The following is a 20798-nucleotide window of genomic DNA, read 5'->3' as shown; positions in this document are numbered from 1 at the left end:
TTTCGTCGCCCATGACCGACCTCTACCATTGACTCGATCCACCGTGCGCCGAGGGCTTCTCCTTTTCATCTCAAGTCCTCGTCATCATTTCTCTCTCAGTCGTGCCGTTCCAGGCTAAATTGAGTGTTTGGTTTCTCTCTTAACTCGACTATTTAAAGGTGCTGTCTCTTGTATCACTGCATAGATTTTGTTGCCTTTTCTCGTTTGTATCGTTCGATCGATCTTATATTTCGATCGATTCTTATCGGTCGAATCCATATACCCTCTCTTTTGTCCGAGGAGCAACCAAATGTGACTCAGTTCCTTCAGAAGATGACTCAAGAGGGGAGCAGAAAGCAGAGACCCCGAAATTTGAATAATGTGACCGAGTGGGGGTGAAGGCAATGGAGAGGAGGGGGATTTGGGCCGCTGGGGCCCCAAGGCTGCCCCTAGGCGTGGAAATGGACCCGGGGCCCACGGCGCCACGCGACGCCGCGACGACAGAGACGCCACTCTCGCCCGGAGCGAGTGACTTCCTCGTGAGTGATGCGGCCTCTCCTCTTGATTTTGTCCGTCGTCTGGGGCCTACCTAAAGCTGCAGGTACATATTTTTTTTCTAACTATCGTCGAGAAACACAAAAAGCACACGATTTTTTTTTTTTTTTAAGTGCATTACCGTCTTGTGTGGCAGGTGTCGCCAACTGGGTGAAAGTGCGTATTCAGTTTGTTCGTCGTTGATTTTTCCCCTCGTCCTAAGTCTTCCTTGGCAGTGTTCGAAAATGTTCTACTTCCAAATTGCTTGTCCGTTTTGTCAGTGCTATGCTCTATGCATGTTTGGAATTTTCTTGGGTGAATATGTGAAACCGTGTTCGAGTTAAAAAGCTGAAATTTCGCGACATTTTTTCTAGAAAATGTATTATGTGTACGTGAAGTAAGTATGCGATTATACTTAAAATTCCGCCCACAGTGTCAACTTTGGAGGAAAGTATTTTTGCACGCACTATGCTCAGTTCTACAATCGGTAAGCAACTAGCAATACATTTTTTCGTATGCGAGTTTAAGAATAGAACCATCGCGAGAGTTTTCCGGCGACCATGCAATATTTCGTTATGTATTAACTTAAAAAGAATGCGTTTTTGCACCTATTTTGTTTAGTTTTGCAGTCGGTAAGTAACTAACAACAGGTTTATTTCTAATGTGCGGCTATTTATGACGTCATAAGTTTGATTAAAACAGGGAGCACTCTCTCAAATCACAGAATACGGTAAGAGGTAAAAATGTTTCCTATCTGTGGGTGAACAGTGTATGCCTCTTTGCTGTTTGCGTCTTTGAAGGCGCTTCAAAGCAAAGGTGCTTTGGAGTAGCAGTCACTCTCTTCCAAATCTTTAGATGTTGCAGGAGAAATAACTCTTACGTTGTTTAGTCACTTAGAAATTTTAGGTTGAAGTACCTCCTATAATATAAAAGTAAACTTTGTGAGGTAAAAATCGTGTTCCTTTCCACGACCGTATCAATTAGTTGACCGATGTTACAACTTTCAATTAAAATAATTTGACCCACATTGTCCTCGTTTATCACTACCGCCACATACAGTGATAAAAAATATGTAGTCAAGACTTTTATGTCCTCAACTCTAAATATAATATAATTCTATTAATTATTATAAATATTTATTCAAAATGTGCATGCATTAGGATTAATTCATTTTTTTAAATAATATAATGCAAGCAAGAATTCCGCTTTCAATTACCGTAGGTACCATTTTATTATTTTTATTTTCTATTTTACTTTTTTTATTATTATTAAACGACGCAAATTTTTCCAATCAATTTTTCATCATTACCTTACACTAAAACTCAGACTATACTTTTGTCAGTAGCCTATATTGCCCCCAAAAATCCGAGGGATATGTGTAAGGAGTGAAATCCGCTGCGTGGGGGAGGCGCTAACTCCACAAACAGACTTCATAAAAAGTTTTTCCTCCTCCAACATTCGAAGATTAGGACGAAATTGAAGAGGAGCAAAAAGCTCCTTCAAGGGCGCAACCTACAAGAGGTATATATTTGGCCGTTAGAGTAGATTCGACTACGCCTTTTCATCACTCTAGCGCTTTTGGGATAACACAGACTCCCGAAGTAGAGTGTACTCCGGATTTTACTCCAAAATTATTAATGTTGATTTTTTGCTCGAACTTCCTATATTTTTTGCCATACTTTTCCTGAAAGATCTGCCGAGTAGCGAGTTGATCATAGGAATTGATAGACAAACTGATAGACCAAGAGGATGAAGAGCAAATGGAACAATCCTATTGGTGGACGCGGGTGGTTGCATTGCAATGGACAAAGAAGGTAAGTAACAGTCTAACTAACAGCAACCCACGAGGGATCCTTTGGTCAATCATTTTCCCCCTTATCAACCACCCGTTTAAACCAATAGGATTACTCAATTTCCTTTTTGTCTTCTTTGTCTATAGCTTTGTCTATGATTTTAATAATCAGCTGGCAAAGTCCCGTGCTTGCAATCGGCAGGTAAATTTTGACTCGGATTGTAGGTCGTCATAAAGCTAATCCCTAGGGACGGCGAGCGTTGATGGGGGGCTGAACCTTATGACGACCTGGGAGGTGCTCTGTCGTGCTAAAGAAAAACGCCGTATGAACCTCCAGGCATTGCCAAGTTTTCTTTCATAAAACGAAAATTTTTGGTAAACTTATGAATATTTTCCTCCCATCTTTTCAGATAATTCTGTCCGCAATTTCACCTAAAGATTCTGACAATTCTAAAGAAAAATATTCATAACTTTCCTCAAAAAATGACATTTTATCGACGTAAATTTGGCAACTCTCGAATATTCATATAGCATTTTTGCTTAGCTCGGCAGGACTCTGGTTAATTATATATTTCGTAATGTTTCCACTCGATGAAGTAGATTTCTAATAATGCGAAGAACAGATGAGAAAGGTGTGGGCTGTTCGTGTTCGTGGGGGGAGAAGCGCTGGAAAAGTGATCCCATGAGAACCACCAATAATTGATGAAATTTCGGCCGGTCCGGTTATTGACATCTCTTTTGCTCATTTGAGCTTGCGATATGGATGATTGGCCACAATTTAATTATGAAAGGTCGAATTAATGGATTTGATTGCGGTTTTAGCAAACGTTGTACGTGAACCGGAGCCTATTTTCTACTGGACAAAGATTGATAGAGTCACCAAAAATTATTTTTAGACGCAGTGTTCGAAACTCACCTTTGAGTTTTAGGAGCCATGTGGCGCATCAAGCCCGATTTTTAGGCGCCACTGAAGATTTTTTAGGGGCCAAATTGACTTTTGGCCTATATATTACGGTGCATTTAGTGAAAAGTTAGACGCAAGATGTTTTCGTAGTAGAACTAATAAGTAGCTGTAACATAGAGAGGACAAAAGCACTAAGAATGAAATTGTGAAGAATAAAAAAGCAAGCTTTCGCTTGTAGTGCTGACGATTCTGAGTTTTCCCAATTCAAATAGATTTATTTTTCTTCCTTTATGTGACTTTTTATGAAAATCCAGATTCTAAGGGGCCACGTCGGCGCAGATCCTTCATTTTTTAGGCGCCACGGCCGATTTTTTAGGTGCATTTGGCGCGTTGTAGATTTCAAACATGTTTTTTCAGACAGGTGTACTCCATGAGATTTTGTAGTCAAGAATTTAGCTTTTGATCAAGAACCTTTGTAGTCAGTTGTGTTTCTCTGTATACTTACGCATTATAGTTTCGCTAGGATCACCACTTTTGAGAGAGTATGGACCCTGGGTTCTAGGGAAACCACTGGGAACAATATAAATGGCGGCCTCAGCTGGTGGGAGGGGTTGTTACCAATCAAACCTCGACTGTTTTTCCCTATTGAATTTTTACGAAACTTCTCATCATGGAGTATTAAGTTAGAAATATATTTTTTGGAATCAATGCACCGAATTGGTTTCAAAAGTGAGTGAGTATGCTTAGCCATATCGACGGCGCGACGGAAGTCCGCAATCGCATATCTCCGCCTCTAGGTGATTTTTTTTAAGGAGGACACATTGACATCACTCCTTGAAGTTTATGCAGAATTTTCTTTGCACAGAGAGGAAAAATCGCGGCAGTTTAAAAGAATTGCCGTTGAGTATTTACCCGTTAAAAAAATAAAGTGTGACAGGCAGTCTGCGACGTCGCAAAGCGAGTTATGTGATTCCCGACTTATACACCGTCGATATGTAATTTGAACAAATTGTACGATAATACAAATAAATAGCGCCTTGTTCCCTCCCATCTTGAATCTTCTGCATGCAACGTCCGCCGTTCTTATTTGGACGTATTTCTATGAATCAAAGCTATGTGCATTATGACGTGAGCCCTGTTATGCTCATATGCTTATGGGTCTCAGGGCTCATGTCTTAATGCACATGGTTCCGTTTGGTAAAAATACGTCCATTTGTTCCTGAGAGCTCTTTGTCGTCCTACGATGATACAGCACCTTCAATAAGTCGAGTTAAAAGAGAAACCAAACACGCAATTTGGCCTGGAGCGGCGCGGCGCCGAGAGCAATGATGATGAGGACTTGAGATGAATAGGAAAACCCTCGGCGCGGTGATCAGCATGTAACACATATTAGCGCCTACAAGACTGCATGAATACTTTACGCATTGCGCCAAACACAGTGCAAGGTATCCTGGTTTACTTTTCTACACGTTTTTTTTTTTCTTTTTCTGTAATTTTTAATAATGGATATTTTGATGAATGTAGTTGGGGCCCAGTGTGGAGTAGCGACGGCGGATTTCAGCCGACTCAACAGCCGGGTGGTGGGTGGCGAATCGGTGGGCTACTTCCGATTCCCATGGTTCGTGGCCCTCAGTAGAAGAGGCAAGCAAGGTGTCGACGTCACTTGCGCTGGCTCCCTCATCACCGATCGGCATGTCCTCACAGCTGCGCACTGCTTCAGAAGGTACCATGTTCATCTATTTTCAACTCTACTGCCGCGTTACCGAAAAGAGCATTGACCAGCAAATTTTTTAGGAAGAATTTTCTTCAAAATTGCACCAAGCCAGATCAAATTAACTGAAGACGCCCCTAAAACAGCAAAATTCGTCATACTGTCACCTTCCGGTCAAGGTATCGCGCAAGCATCATGCGACGCACAATGGATCGAGTCCATGGGAGAGGTCGGGCAAAATTTGGAAATTTTAAAAGCTCATACCTCCGTTTTTACAAGACGTTGAGGTCTTATAAATGGACTGCATTTTGCAATTTGGATCTATAAGTTCTGGCTCATCTGAAAAAACACTTATGTGCATAGGGAAACTAATGGCACCTACGTTGTTTTTAAACTGGGCCGGAATTTATAGTTCCAAATTACAAAATGCAGTCCAAATGATGTAAATGATCAAATTGGTTTTCTCATAGAATTTTCTTTAAGAATCACCCCTCCACATTTAAAATTTGACAAAATAAACATCTTTTGCAGTTTTAGTAAAACAATTCATGTCCGACTTCTCGCGTTTACTCAATCCACTGTGCGACGTTCCATAATTTCCGTCACCATTTTATTTTTTTACAGAGAAATTGTTGGTTGAATCTGATCGAAAATTTCGTCGAATTTTATCGGCAGCACAAATAAAAGTCAGTGAAATTTTCGGACAGCTTCGATGAACAATTTCTCCGTAAAAAAAAAAATGGCGGCGGAAATTTTGAAACGGCGCTTGTGATGCTTGCCGGCAGGTGACGATACTTGCAGCATCTGAGAGTTGAGAGATAACAAACAGCAGTAAGTATGCAAAAATTGTTATCATTTCTGACTTATCAGCAGTAAGTTCACATTATCCCAGGAGACAGCTGTACTTTAAAGCCACTGTGTGCAACGTGTACCGGACCCTCATTTGCCGACGTCTGGCCGTGGAGTTCGTATGTTATTTCGTCGCTCCTCTGGCGCAAGGGCGTATCTCTAATTGGACATATTTCTATCAAACGGAACTATGTGCATTATGACGTGAGCTTTGCTATGCACATATTCTTATGGGTCTAAGGGCTCATGTCTTAATGCACATAGTTCCTTTTGATAGAAATACGTTCAATTCCACGTGAGCCCCGGAGAGCCTGGAGTTATATGGATATCAGGGCTCACGTGAAAAAGGAGATACGCCCTTACGTCAGAGGGGCAACGATTTGTCGAGAACGTAACCAAGTAAGCCTATAGAAGATTGAACCTAAGATATTTTCTAGCATGCCTAAAACCAGAACTGGTTCCAAATATGCTTCACGAGTTAGGAGCGAATCCAGTCCCAAAAATCAGCTACAGTTCTCATCCCTGGCTGGGATGGGAAAACGATCCAATTTTATCTAGTATCTACATTTCATCCATATGTGATTAAGAGTCATTACAGACCCGAAACAGAAATAAACTTAAGGCCTCTTTGGTCCAAAATTAGCCCCACTAAAGCAGGAGATGTAATCATCTTTACCAATGTTAGCTAAGTTCTTTTATATAATAATGTATTTAATTTTAACATTGAATATCGTATTCCTTAAATATTTGTAGGAGCTTTCTATTGCGAACAACACATCGATGAATAAAATACCATGGCTACAGTGAGTTAGCAGCTCATACATGCAATGAATCCTTAATTTATCACTGAGTCAAATTACCACTGCGACGCAGATTTTAATTTTTGGCGGTACAAGTGCCTACATGAGATAAGGTTTCTTTGAATTGCAGCGTATTTTATTTTTGGAAATGACCTCAAAGTCTATATACAACATTTTAAGATAGTGGTTATCTTAATTTCTTACCCAAACAGTGTGAATTTCGTACAAATTTAGGTACCACTCGTCAAATAGCGTTGTCCGGCAAACAGTTGAATTTGCGCTTAATAAGGCACAGAATGTAGATAGCCCCCACAATGAATTTAAAAAAATAAAAAATTACAATATTCGTATTTGGACTGTATTTAAACCTTTATAGTTCCTCTCAACTTTCAGTTTAGTTTTTTCATGTCCCTCCAGTTGTTTCCCTGTAATACATTTTATATCTTTAAGGGTTGGCTGGTAGACAAACGGGCCTTCTAGAAACCTTGAGAGAAGTTGCAGTCTCACAGACTTTCCGTATAGAGTCAGAATAATGTTATTTATGGGACATTTGGGGTCCATTTTTGATGGGCTCGGCTATATGATAAGTTTTCATTTTGGACTTTTATTGCTGAAATATGGCGAACGAAGCTTTTCGTAAATGCATTTTGGAATGAGTAAAAACTTGACTTTACTTCCTAACTAAAGATTTAAAATCCAAACTTCACTTTTTAGTGCGTTTAATTGCTGGAAATAACTATTCCGGACAAACATTTTAAGTAAAAAGTAAAGCATTATGGGTGAGTTAAAAAGTTTTCATGTATTGGTAGCATCTGTAATTTTACTTATATGATAGTGAAGTTAATTTATCTAAAATTACATAATATAAATATTAAATCGATTCAAAGACGGATTCAGGCATTTAAGATGAGAAACAATTTTTTCAGCATATCTTAGACCTTTTTATGGCAATAATGACAACAAAAGCTGAAAGTAGTAACCGTTAAAAGTCGGCTTTTGATAACTTACCAAAAGCCGCTACACGGTTATTTTAAGCTTCAAAGCAGCCCACAGGGCTGTACTCTGCGGCTCCTCTGATTCAATATTTATTGACGGGATTCATCATAGGCAACACAGGAGCTGGCAAGATCGGATTCACTGAAGCGAGCAGTTAGTTGTACGCTGCATTCAATGCAGCGCCCAACCAACCGTATTGATTTAATTAGGTTTAATCGTTCTCAGGCGAAATCTCGTCACTCTGTGATTCCTACAAGTTCGAATCTACGTTAGTCCTTCCAGTTATGCCGAAGTCCTGCTAATACCTCGTCGAAATATGAAGAAGTGATGTAAATATACCTACATCACATGGTGCACATGTTACAGTAGGATTTTTTATTTCATTATATCGAGATTAAAATTCTGATAGAAGGAAAAGCTAAAAAACTAAAATAACTAATGGTAAAATTGTCAAAAAAGACTCCATAACTTGATTATCTGAACCACATAGCTTGACTAAAGATCCAAATGTCAGGTAGAACATTTTTCATGTTCAGGTAGAACATAGAACATTACTATACACAACAGCGGAATGAACTTTTTCTTGCTCTAATCAAAGTATGCTACCTTTTTTGTAACTGAGGTGGTATTCGCTCAGGATCCTCAAATAAAATTCTATCATCGGAATTAATGTTTTGTCCTCTGTCTTGTTAAAAGTTGTTCTTCGGGAATGAGCATATTTTATTTGCAACAATAAGAAAAAGCGAACAACTAAATTTTTAGACTTACACAGGTTGTTCTTTTGGAGAAAATTAAATCTGAAAGAAAGATCGAGTGGCTCCCAGAAAGTGAAAATATCCAAAATAAACGGGAAAACCGAGATAAACGTGGGCATTGAAAGTATTTTGACGCAAAAAACGCAATTTTTAAAAAAATCAGATTAGGCCAGGGTTGGTTGGTTAATACATTTCTTTACAGTTACCTTAACACTACACAGTCATTAATACCTCAGAGAAGAGAAAAAAAAAGACAAGGAGAAAATAAATTAAATATGAAGCTATTATAAAGGGCAGCTATTGATATGTGCATAGAATGAAGTTTCTGAGTAACTAGGTTTCTCGAAGTAAAATATGGCATGAGTTTGATAGCATAAATTGTTACATTGAGTGATCCGGATCCACTAATCGAACCTTCCGCCTTCATCTCGTGAGGTAGGCATAACGAGCTCCTTCGAGCAGGAACGGTGGTATCTAAAGAACATGAAGGTGCAATAATACGAATTGTACTCACTTATTGAGTAATCCGCATCCAACAACAAGACCCATCGCCTTCATTTAACTACTTAGGCAAGACACCTCTTGCTCTCTCGAGCAGCAATAGTGGTATCTGGAAAAGTCTTGATGCATTTACCTTTACCTTCGCTCATCAAAAATTAGTGGACTGGCTGCGTTAATGACAACAGCATCTATCATACTTCATGCTCATGCATCTATTAGAGCATCTATCATACTTCATGCATCTATTAAAGCATCTATCATACTACATGTTAATGACAACATGGCTATTGATTACAGGACGGACCGGCCGGAGCTGTTGTACCGGGTGGTATTGGGGATGGTGGATCGGTGCGAAGCCAAGGAGCATCGAAGAATAGAGATGCTGACGTCAAGGGTGTTCATCCACGAAAACTATACGCCGCGAAGCACCGCCCACGACATCGCTGTCATCGAGCTCAGCGCTCCCACACACTTCATGCCTATCTGCCTCCCGCCCCAAAGTAAGTTCTTTTGACCCAACAAACTAGTCAGGTCAGAAAAGACTACAATGGAACAAATCTACTCTACAATATGAAATCATGAGAGTAACGCATGACGCCTAAGGCGCGAAGCGCCTTTGGGGGATGGACGGCAAAACAGTCAGGGGGCGTACCCCCCAGTTATTCTCTATGACTCTGAATACATCATCAACTATAGCTACGCCACGCTCCGGAGGAGGGTCGTAGGTAAGAATGCCACTAAGCGGAACGACATTGAGAGTTTTGGAAAATACTTTTTGTGCGGAATGGGTTAGTTGTGCTGGTTACGGAAAAGCTAGGTTCTAGGTGATTTGATGGACACCATATTTTGTGTCAGAACGGCATGCGATATATCGCATCAATTGGTTCCATTTTTTCAGCTACTCGTCATTTTTCTCCAATTTTGAGATCGCAATTCTGTTGTCAGGAGACTGAAGCACTCACTTACCAATTTTAACAAAGAAATTCACCGTATTAAAGGCGTGGTTTTTTTAGAGAGAAAATATTGCATTCGATACTGATATCGAAACTGCACTCGAATGCAATATTTTCTCTCTAAAAAAACTACGCCTTTATTACGTTGAATTTCTTTGTTAAAATTGGTAAGTGAGTAGTCTCCTGACAACAGAATTGCGATCTCAAAATTGGAGAAAAATGACGAGTTGCTGAAAAAATGGAACCAATTGATGCGATATATCGCAAGCCGTTCTGACACAAAATATGGCGTCCATCGAATCACCTTAAGCTTATATTGGAAAAAACTTATCAAATTTGTCCTATCGCTAAATATCTGAGTGCAATATTAACTGCGATGATTGCCTGTCGAAAAACACGGTGTAAGACGTCATATAAGAATATTTCTTGACGGTGTATAAGAATAAAATTGAATTAAGATCTCACCAAAGAGGACAATTGTTCTGTCATTACTCAGTTGCGTTGAGACAATATAAAATAATGACAGCGTTTTGTTTTTCGTCAGATTTATATACAGACTTTCTATTTTAATTTCACTTTGCCATGCTATGGAATTCAAAGATCGCCAGAAATTGTTTGACTAAGAATCCAGAAGAAAATTCAATAAAAAGTTTTGTAAATTTGACAAAAAACGATTTTTTCCCTTAGCTTAGCGGGATTTTATTTCGAAGGACCTAACAATCTTATTTTTACAGGCATTAACAACGCGGGGAAGAGGGCATCGGTGATCGGGTTCGGGTCAACGCAGGTGCGTCGCGCGAGGTATCCATGCGTTTTGCAGGAGGCCAACGTCACCATCATCACACGAAGAGCCTGCCGAACATCTCGACTTCAACCAAAGAACTCGAATGTGGCCGGCACCCTCTGCGCGGGAGTCTACGACGGTGGCATCGATGCCTGCGATGTAAGGAAAATTCACCCATAATCACCAAATCATCACTATCGTATATTATTATGATTGTGGAAAAGGGATTTAGGTCCAAAGGGGTAAAATTTTTATTACAATATTGCGAAAAATCCGGGATTTCAAATCAATTTCTACGTCTAGTTTTTTTTACGCTCATAAACGAGTAGATTTCATTCCCATATTCATATCAATCGGGAGAAGGGGATCTTTCTTCCTTCCTTTCTTTCTTACTTTCTTTCTTTCTTTTTTCTCCCTTTATTTCTGATAGGAATAGCTCTGGCAAGTGAGATTCACTTTGGATATCACTCCAAGTTCCCTATCTGAAATCGCATTCCCGATTTCGATAGTCTCCACAGCATGATCGCTTTCCCCGTAGTCGGTAAAAAACTTTTTTCAAATTTGAACTAAATTCTCTCTGAATTATAAAACTTTTTTCAGGTGAAGAAAATTCGGTTTTATTTCAAAACATTTAAACGAAAGAATTTGTTCATGAGTCACATGATTTTATGATTAATTTGAAAGAAAGAAAAAAAAAAAACTAAAATTTATCAACGATGACAATATATAATTTCTCTGTGTTAAAATAAAACTAATTTGAATTAAACATACTGAATAAAAATGGGATAGCATATCAAAATACGCGCATTATTATGTTAAAATGTATTCATACACAAGAACAGCGTGGATACATTTACCTTAAAAAAATTCCATACACTAAAAAAATCAAATAAAAACAAAATGTCTTGACCACAAAATGTCTAGTAAAATCAAAGAGAATTTCGTTTCAATTATAAAAAAAAAAAAAAACTGTTTCTAACCATTTTTCAGTGTAATATCTGAGTTAATGTTAATGAATCTTTCCTCCGAGTGAATTTCAAGCCGTTCGTGGTTGGGTAGGTAGGGACCCGCCAAAATTTCCGAGCGACAGAGCAAACCACCCGTAAGCAAAGGCGGGGGACCGCAGAGTGCCGAAATTCGTCGTCCCTCTAACGCAAAGGGAGTATCCTAATTTTCTCGTGAGCCCTAAATTCCGTAAAACTATATGTTTTCAAGGGCTCAAGTGAAAATACAGGGACGCCCTTACGTCAGAGGAGCGACAAATTGTGCGGGCGGAGGGCGAATCAAAATAAAGCCGGTCATTCCTATAAAAACTATTTGTTCAAAGCGTAATTAGCCGGGGTCTGAGCAGCAACCGCTACTGCGCCGCGGAAAGTTCCGCGGGCATGAATCAGTGTCGCCAACCCGACGAATTACCACGCTCCCCCGCCTCGACCGGGACATTTTTCGCTCTCCCCCGGCATCGCTGCGTTTAATTTCGAGAGCCAACTTGAGCAAATGAACGACTGCGAAATGATACCCACCACCTCCGGGTCTCCGTCAAATATTAAACTATGAATAGTTAAAATTAATAATAAATCATTATTGCAGTCGTCTTTCGCGGGTAAACATTTCCCTGTTACGTGGATATTAATATTTCCCGGGCAGCTTTGAAGTGCTTATTGCTGGACAGTAAGCGTTAAGCGTTTTTGTGAATTGGGTTGGGGGTGGAAACGTGATTCCGAGTCATATTTATATTGCATTTTGCAAAAAGGAACCACTAGCATTGCAATGATGCTAAGATTGTGCAACTTCATCCTTAGCAATAAAATTGAGGAAATTGTGAAAAACTATGAAATTTAGATGGTAATTTTGTCTTAAATTTACAGTTTTTAGCGAGTAAAATAGAAACTATTAAGGGATAGTCGGGTTTTTCCTCCAAGACAAAAGAAGTTGTACAATCTTAGCAACATTGCAATGCTAGTGGTTCCTTTTTGCAAAATGCAATCCATTTGGGACTGGGATACTTTGCTATCGTCAGGGTTTCGACATTCACAACATTCACATGGACGTGGCACGTGGCTAGAGTTATTTTTTGACGGGTAGCTCGTCCCTCACTTTTTTAGGAGGGCCTAGTAAATTCAGTAGATGAGAGGGGTTTCATTGCGAGGTGTCCTTGAAAAAATGTTGGAAAATAGGCACCTCTCAAAAATGTATTTTGAGGCTGTTCTCACAAATTATTCTGAGGCTATTCTAACGAGAAATGTATAGCCGTATGCAAACTCAAAGTTCACCTCTACCATTAATCCTTGAAAGGCATTTCACACTTTCCTTTTTCCTTTCTTATTATGCACGAAAACGCGGTACTGGTCTTATCCCTGTAAGGTATGGTATAACGATCTTGTTACTACGGATTCGTTCGTTTTCTAAAAATTGAATCATTCCTCTGCGGCATGATGCTGCAAATCAGTGTTTTCGTTTTTGAATATACATGAATACCAAAATTTTGAAATTTTGATCGAAAAAATTCGAACTTGATGTATAGCATAGATTGGCGTACCTCAGAATTCAAAATACATAATTAGTTCATGCCATAGAGTACTACAGCTATTTTCCATTGTATGGCGAAATTTCGCACTGTTCAACATGTTGTTCATATAATGTTTATACAAGGGTTTCCCTCAGAGTGGCAGTATTAATTGCTGAACGTTGTATGTTTAGTGGCCTATCTTACAAATTGAAGGCGAACTAACACTGCGCGTATAACTCCTCCTCGTTTCAACTTTGCTTCATCTCTTCCGGTTAGGAGATGATACTGAAAACAAGCAAGGTTATAGCAGAGAGTACATAGGAGAGAAGTCCATCCGTCGATTATTTCTCTCCTTCCTCCCATTGTTTATTGATTTTTTTTTTTTTTTTTTTAAATTAGAATTTGTATCTTTAAACTCCGCTGACTGTTGAGAGCTTCTTCAAAGCACACGAAGTATCCAACTCCTTTTTATTTCTTTGCTTTTTTTTCTTTATTATGTGTTTTCCCCCAAAAACTAATCTCCTTTGTTTGTTGGATTCAGGGTGACAGTGGAGGACCACTGCAGACGCAATACGGTGGCTTATTCACCGTGCAAGGTATGTAATCAACACACTTTGTGACCTCTACTGGTTTTACATTAAAAATTACAAAGGAGAATTTTAAAAACCTCGCACTGATTAACCAACAGTGGTGATTCTTGCAAGTTGGTATTACTGGATTTCGTCCTTTAAAATCTATGCAAAACAATCAATATCTATCGGGACAGACAACTTTGTATAGAATTGATTATTCATAGTGGATTTAAGTGGAGGGAATATTTATCCCTCAAGATTTTGGTAACATTCTGAATAACTGATCAAAACTGAGAAAATTATATCCACATAGAGATCTTCATTCAAAATTTCAGAATTTGCCGGCTTTCACAAAAATTAAATCCTCCAAAGCGAGTTCAGAAGTTACTTCATCAAAGTTTTGGAACTAAAAGAGCTAAATTTAAAAGAAATTAATAACGATGAAAAAAGTTAGAATCTATGAGGCTGAACTCAATTGAACTACATTTTGCAATTAGAAACCACGAATTCTGGCCCAGTTTAAAAACATCGCATGCGTCATTAGTTTCCCTGTGCACATGAGTGTTTTTTCAGATGAGCCAGAATTTATACTTCAAATTGTGAAATGCAGTCCAACTGTTCCCAAGTAAATCCACGGAATAATGTAGAATATGACCTCTGAAATTTTATACGGTCTTATCACACTGGTCCTACGTTTTAATTATGGCTTTGGCTACCAAAAATTCATCATGCCAAAAAGAGATACGGTTTTCTGCCGTTCTCTGAGAGCTTGTAAAATTTACTTTTTGCCCTTTTCATCAATGTAGTTCAAATATATTATTTGATTGGCTTGGAGAACAAGGCGCATAAGTGCAGATTTTGAGAAAATTGAGATATCAATGACATCAAGTAAAACTAGTCTTAATGCATATTCTGTGAAAAATTCCCTCCCAAATTCCCTTTTCTCAAGTACTAAAAAGTCAGTTTGAACTTTCTTTTCGCCATAAGGCTCCGTGTAATTTCGAAACTTCAAGAATGTATTTCTCGAAATAGCAAAAACTGCACTCATGCACCTTGTCCTCCAAGCCCCTCGATTATATTTCTCAAAGCAACAAGAGAGAGGCTGAGAAACTATGAACATCCGTTTGATGGTGAATCCTATTTTTTGAGTGCACCCCAGTGGCGTGGCGTGAATGATCGACTATCGATATTCCTCCATTTGAAGCTGTAGTAAAGAATCGATCATCAAGGTGTTCGCTGCAACACCTTAATAATCGATCTTTTTACATTGATTTAAATGGCAGATCAATCGATATATCGCAAAGCACGCCACGCCACTGGTGCACCCTTGTTTTTCGGCGAATAATTCGAAGAGGGAGAGACCGCAAATGGATTCGTTTATGACGGCGCAAAGCTAGCAACCGGGGCCGGAGAAGAAGAGGCCGAATGCGAAGTTTGTTTGCAGTTGATTCAATTACCTGCCACTCATTGGCGGGGGCTGAGCAGAGAGCAGACTAATTTCCAGCCGCGCAAACAACTTATCTTTCCGGGATCTTAATTTAAGTTTGGGATTCGGCTCGAAGTTGGCCCGTTACGAAATGCCGGATGTTTATGCGTTGATTTTTATGCAGGGATCGTTTCCTTCGGAGAGGGCTGCGCTCGACGCAAGGTTCCCGGAGTCTACACGGATGTGTCTTATTACAGGAGTTGGATTGATAGACAAATTTCCAAGTAAGTTCCTTATCGAGACTTATACTTTGCTTTTTCCCGCAGCTCACAAGCGCGCCTGCCTTTTATCTCACCCACGTCTCATCCAGGGACCCAATTTTTGAGGATCTTAAGTTCAACTACAGTTTGCTCCAAAAATCCTCGCTTCTACCCTCCGAGCACGGAAGCTCCCTGTACTAAGGGAAGAAGTTCGGTCGTGTGAGTTGAACATTCGGTGCCCCATGTAGGTCAAACTTTTCGGTCTGCTTCAGCAGAATCTTGCGCATTTATTTCAACGTGAGAACTGGAGCTGAGTATTGATGGTGAAAGTACAAAACCTATACCTCGGTTTGCTACGTTGCAAATCTTGAGCCAATTTTTTTTAATTTTGTTTATTTTCATCCTCTCTGCACAATAATTCTGTCTTATTTTTCACCCCTCTTTCAAAAATGTTCTCCGAGCAAAATTCTCCTCTCAGTGAATCGGGCCTAGTCTAAGAGGAACGTATTAAAAATGAACCGAGAAAATGAAGTTCAAAATTTCATTCCTTCTTAGGACGCAATGCTGAGAAAAAAACGTTTTTATTTCATTTTTGATTTTTTTGATTTTCATCTTTTCTGCACATAATTCTGTTTCATTATTTTTCTTTCTTTCAAAAATATTTTCCGAGCAATATTCTTCTCTCGGTATTGGGCCTAGTTCAAGGGAAACGTATTACGATAGAACTGAAAAATGAGGGTCAAAATTTCATTCCTTCTCAATTAAGACGCAATGCTAAGAATGCAGCTTAACGACTGCTTTAACATTTCAAAAAAATTCTCGCGACTTAAAATTTTTAACAGGAGAAAATTTACACCTAGTTGCATTTGTAACTGTTCCTAATTCATTTTCCCGCCAAAATGTGACTTGATGCGTTTGTGTACAATTCGATCCAATTGGCGTAATTTGACTTATGCACTGGTACTTACGCTTTTCCCCGCCCTCCATCACACTTTTCGTCGCTCTCCTGACATAAGGGCGTAACTGCACTCTGCAATGAACCCTGTCGTCTATACAACGCAATGCAATTCCGGGCTCAACTCAATCAGTAGTTACGCCCTTATGTCAGCCAAGCGACGTTTTAACCCCTCATCCCTCTCTCCCGGAGAGGAAAGAGGATCATCCTCAATGAAATACAATGAGAGTGGTGCTGGAGGGACAGCTAACTTTCGAGCAGGGTGTAACACACACATCGATAAGCACGCGCGAACGTGTGTATGTTGCGCGAAACTTACGTAACCTTTTCTGCCTCAGATGTCAGTCAATTTCGCCAGCTCAAGCAAGCGTGCTCACACGAGGGCGCCGGCGAGAGGAAGGTGTGCGTGCATTAGAGAGTTTAATGAAATTATTGCCAATTATGAAATTTTAGGGAGGTGAAAAAAGTTCCTCTCCAGAGCAAGTTGGCGAATTTTCTCGAGGAACTTTTTAAGTTACGTCTTTCGAAACTTGCTCCTTCTCCATTGTCGACGCTTCTCGCTGTACTGGGAACGTAACTTGTTTTCTTACATGCTGTGAAGGACCTTTGGTGTATAAACTTGTAAAATTGGCTGCTGACATTTCAGTATTTTTTGCTACAGCTAATCTAGAAAAGTGGACGAATATATACTAACAGGAGATATGTACGAATGATGGACATCTTCTGAGTGGTTTCTCTTTGCATAAATACGTCCTGTTGTTCATACGCTCATAAAAATGGACGTGTCTCTACCAAACGAAACTATGTGCATAATGACGTGAGCCTTATCATGTATATATTCTCATAGGTCTCAGGGCTCGTGTCTTAATGCAGATAGCTCCGTTTGGCAGGAACACGTCCAAATGTCTTGTGAGCATTTGGATGTCACCAAGTCTCAGCTCATGTCATACGAAAGTTTCAAAAAAATATCATGTTATTTTCCCCCTGTTTTTCAGGGAAGTTAAGTCGCAAATACACCTAAAGGTATTAAGGAAAATATCCATAGTTTTTCTAAAAACTAAATATTTCATCGAAGCTCTGGCATATTTTACCATACACAGCAAAAACGCCATAACTCCATCCTAATTTTTAAATTTTCTCCACACATATCGCTCTACTGCAAGAAAATATAATTTCCATAAGGTTTCTTTTTTTTTCATTTTGAGTTCATAACATTAGGTATACCAGAATCGACTACAAAAAAAGAGTAATGAGGTCTGTAAAAAAAGAGTAAAAAGGTTTGTAAGTAAAAAAAAGAGTGATGAATATTTGTATTCTCTTGTAAAACAGCGTTTTCACAGAAAATAATTGAAAAGTGTTGAGGGGATACAGAGTGTTTATTTTGGGCGGCAGTTATGTGAACTTTCTAAGTTTGTCTCATCAGGGCATTAATTAATATTGACTCTAATTAAAATTTTTGAACTTTTTAGCCTTGTTTTTCCCGCATAATAGTGTGGACCCCGCACTTTTTTACCACCTTGTTCCTTGGCAGTAATAGACCCTCTAATAACGAGTGTTCCTTTTATAGCGAAGTTACCGATATTTGAATGGGCAATGATTTCAGGACGCAACATTACACCGCCCCCGACCCTATTTTCTGGAACAAGGAATCCGATTTGGAGACCGTGGAACCGGACGATCTGCAAGTTTGGGGTGACCCTGAAACCGCCATAGATGATAGCAGGGATTTAATTCCTATTGTTGACCCCCAATCATGATGAAGAATCCTAAGGATCACTCTATTCTTATGGCAGGTAGTTTGTTTTTTTTCTCTCATTTTAAATATGTTTTACTGTCTACGGGCTGAGCAACCATGGTTCCCGGAGGCAGATTTTGGGTACAAACATTTTTTCTCAAATTGGATAAAAATATTGAACTTTGAGCTTTCGACGAAAACCAATTTCTAGTGTCACGCTATTGAAATAAGCTGCAAGTTCCTCGGTTTATTTTTGTTTCAAATAGAAACTGACTCTGCATTAAAATACAGAAATTTTGTGCCCTAAACATGGTATAGACTAATCTTTTAGGTAATTTTTACTCGAAACTACCTTCTCTGAACACTAAACTTCAAGCTGCCATAATTCCATATTGGCTGGACATTTTTATGTGTGTTATGTGCCAAAATTTCTTGTAGATCATCTCCCTATACTTTGATATCAACGACTCAATTTTAAACATTTGTGGGCCAAGGTCTCTTCCTCTTACATATATCACATGTTAATTGCGTACCTACTTTACTGCTTTAGATCATTGTAATCTTGATCTCCGATTTTGGCTTTAAGCGTATAATACAATTTTACTTCATCTTCCAATTTTCAGGAGCCCCTATAAGAAGCTCAAGATTAAAAAAATGAAAAATGGAAAGTGGAGAGTCTCAAAGGATCCTTTTCGTCATTTGAGACTGTAACAAGAGGAGGAGTCTAAATCAATGACTCGATTACAAGTTCATGTCGCCGTCATTGGAAAATGGTTCATCTGATCCACATTTTCACCACTCTTAGTTTTGATAAAAAAAGATAAAAACACTGGAAAGAAGTAACACGATGGATTTGACAGTAAGAGTTGCGGGAAAGGGCAGTAAGAAAGGGAGATGTCTTTTTGCGTCTGTGCGTCGATTTGCTGAAGCCGTTGGCTTAGTTTTTCCACAAAAGCAATTTTCATATTTTTTTCAGTGCAAATATAAAGCAACCGAGTGTATCATCTAAATCAAAAGAATTCATTAAATTTCATAACTTTTTAATTTTCCATACAAAAACACCACAAAATTTCCCAGAGCGCATTGAGCTTAAATCTAAATTTGCCGCAGTTTACCATTAACGTTAAATTTTTTTTCATGTAGAATGACAAAAAAAACCCTGATGATTACATATACTGAAAGTGTAAAATAGTTGTAAATAATTTTGCTCAAAATGTTTCTTTGTAAATTATATAATTTATGAACAAATGATAAAATATTTAATATAGAATTTCCATTTTTGTGCGATTGATTTCCTTATTATTAACGAAAAATGGTCGTAACGCAATTGAAAGTATTTTCTTATCGTGTGATGACACTGATATGCACGTTACTTGCATTATTTACTTATTTACTTATTACTTTATTACTTTGGAGAAGAAAAAAGCAAAAGACATGAGTGAAAGGGGTATTTTCCTGATCTCTATGGTGTGTTACTTAGTGCCTACCCAACTGCACCTACTACAGCACTATTTTATCCTCACGAAAAAAATAGTTGCTGAAGTAACCTCCTGGAGGTTTGCACGACACCTCTTGAATGTTGTAATGGACACTTCGGCTGTTAAAGTAACATCCTAGCTACATTTAATTAACAACTATGGCGTTCAAATCAATATCTAAGGGCTGTCGCGTAGATTTTTAACATCCGGGATGTGACTTTAGCAACTTTTTTTTCCGTGCTGCTATTATGTTACCGAAGAAAGTAGCAACTACTAAAAGTTCAAACTCGAGTTGTCTTCAAAATTCCACAAAATGAATTTAAATAGACCAAACAATTTTACTAAAAAAGCAAAATTCTTCCAGTTTACAGAATACGACAGTCTTCAAAGAGCAGAAAGTACGCAAAAGATGTTGGTTTTTTTTTTTCGACGAAATAGCAGAAAGTCCACATTAGCTCGCGAGAGAGTTGTACTTAGATAGATAGATAGATAGATAGAATACTTTATTTTTTATCCTGGGGAGGATTTAACAAAGGGGGTTAGGTTGGGAGATCATTTACAAACATGAGATTACTTCATTATGCTACACTTATCTCTAGGATATGCTGGGCTTACAATTATGTACATGAAATAGCAGCGTTCATGATAGGCAAACTTTGTTTTTTGATTCAGTTATTCATTTATTATGAACGATCTTATACTCAGAATTGTCGCAAAATAATTATAAATATCTGTAAGCTGTTGCTCGTTTGAGTCTTTACTAAGAATTAGGTTTATGTCTTTGTTAAGGTAGCTGTGTAAGTAATATTTTCGAGTGTTATGGTAAATGGGGCAGACAAAGAATAAGTGGTGCGCATCTTCAGGTTGTTGAGTATTACAAATTGTGCAAATTTCGTTAGGGTTAATTCTATGGTTCATCTGATTGATAGTGATGTTAAGGGAGTTAACATTTCTCGCTCGTAGTTGGCTGAATAGTCTTTTTTTCGCAAAACTCACTTTACGATATAAATAATTATGGTTGGCATCAATATTCTCAGTGTTAATTAGGTTGTAATGGGGGACAAACTTTGTTTCATTTAATTTTTCTTTGTCTTTTTCCATGGTAAGTTCTGATATTTTTCTCTGAACTTCATTTACCATTTTCCTGATCGCAGCTGGCTCTGTGGTTTCTCTAAGAAATAGATATTCTTGGTCAATTTTATGTAACATGGCTTTTAATTGAGAGAACCAGTTGTATTTAATTATATTGTACCTACTTTCATCTAGTTCTTTGAGTCGGGCCAAGCATATTTTAGGGTACCTGGA

At 38.6% G+C, this 20798-nt stretch overlaps 1 protein-coding gene across 1 annotated transcript; it reads left to right on the top strand.

The window, feature by feature from the left end:
* The first annotated feature begins 398 nt into the window (after positions 1-398).
* Positions 399-19257, top strand: LOC109030036 (serine protease 27). The gene is made up of 8 exons (XM_019040782.2): positions 399-580; positions 4734-4932; positions 9119-9321; positions 10509-10717; positions 13609-13663; positions 15250-15349; positions 17884-18073; positions 18639-19257. Exons 1-7 carry the CDS (start codon positions 526-528, stop codon positions 18035-18037), a joined length of 975 nt encoding a protein of 324 aa, XP_018896327.2. The 5' UTR covers positions 399-525; the 3' UTR covers positions 18038-18073; positions 18639-19257.
* The last annotated feature ends 1541 nt before the right edge of the window (positions 19258-20798 follow it).

Source organism: Bemisia tabaci, chromosome 2 (genome assembly GCF_918797505.1).
Source record: "Bemisia tabaci chromosome 2, PGI_BMITA_v3".
NCBI classification, from domain to species: Eukaryota; Metazoa; Arthropoda; class Insecta; order Hemiptera; family Aleyrodidae; genus Bemisia; species Bemisia tabaci.
This window is presented reverse-complemented; position numbering and strand designations above follow the sequence as displayed.

Bases quoted from the DNA above. Each gene is read 5' to 3' on its own strand.
- LOC109030036 (XM_019040782.2), top strand. From the start codon at position 526: ATGCGGCCTCTCCTCTTGATTTTGTCCGTCGTCTGGGGCCTACCTAAA. The intron at 10,718-13,608 runs GTAAGGAAAATT...TGTTGGATTCAG, and splicing joins GTGGCATCGATGCCTGCGAT to GGTGACAGTGGAGGACCACT. The intron at 15,350-17,883 runs GTAAGTTCCTTA...CAATGATTTCAG, and splicing joins ATTGATAGACAAATTTCCAA to GACGCAACATTACACCGCCC.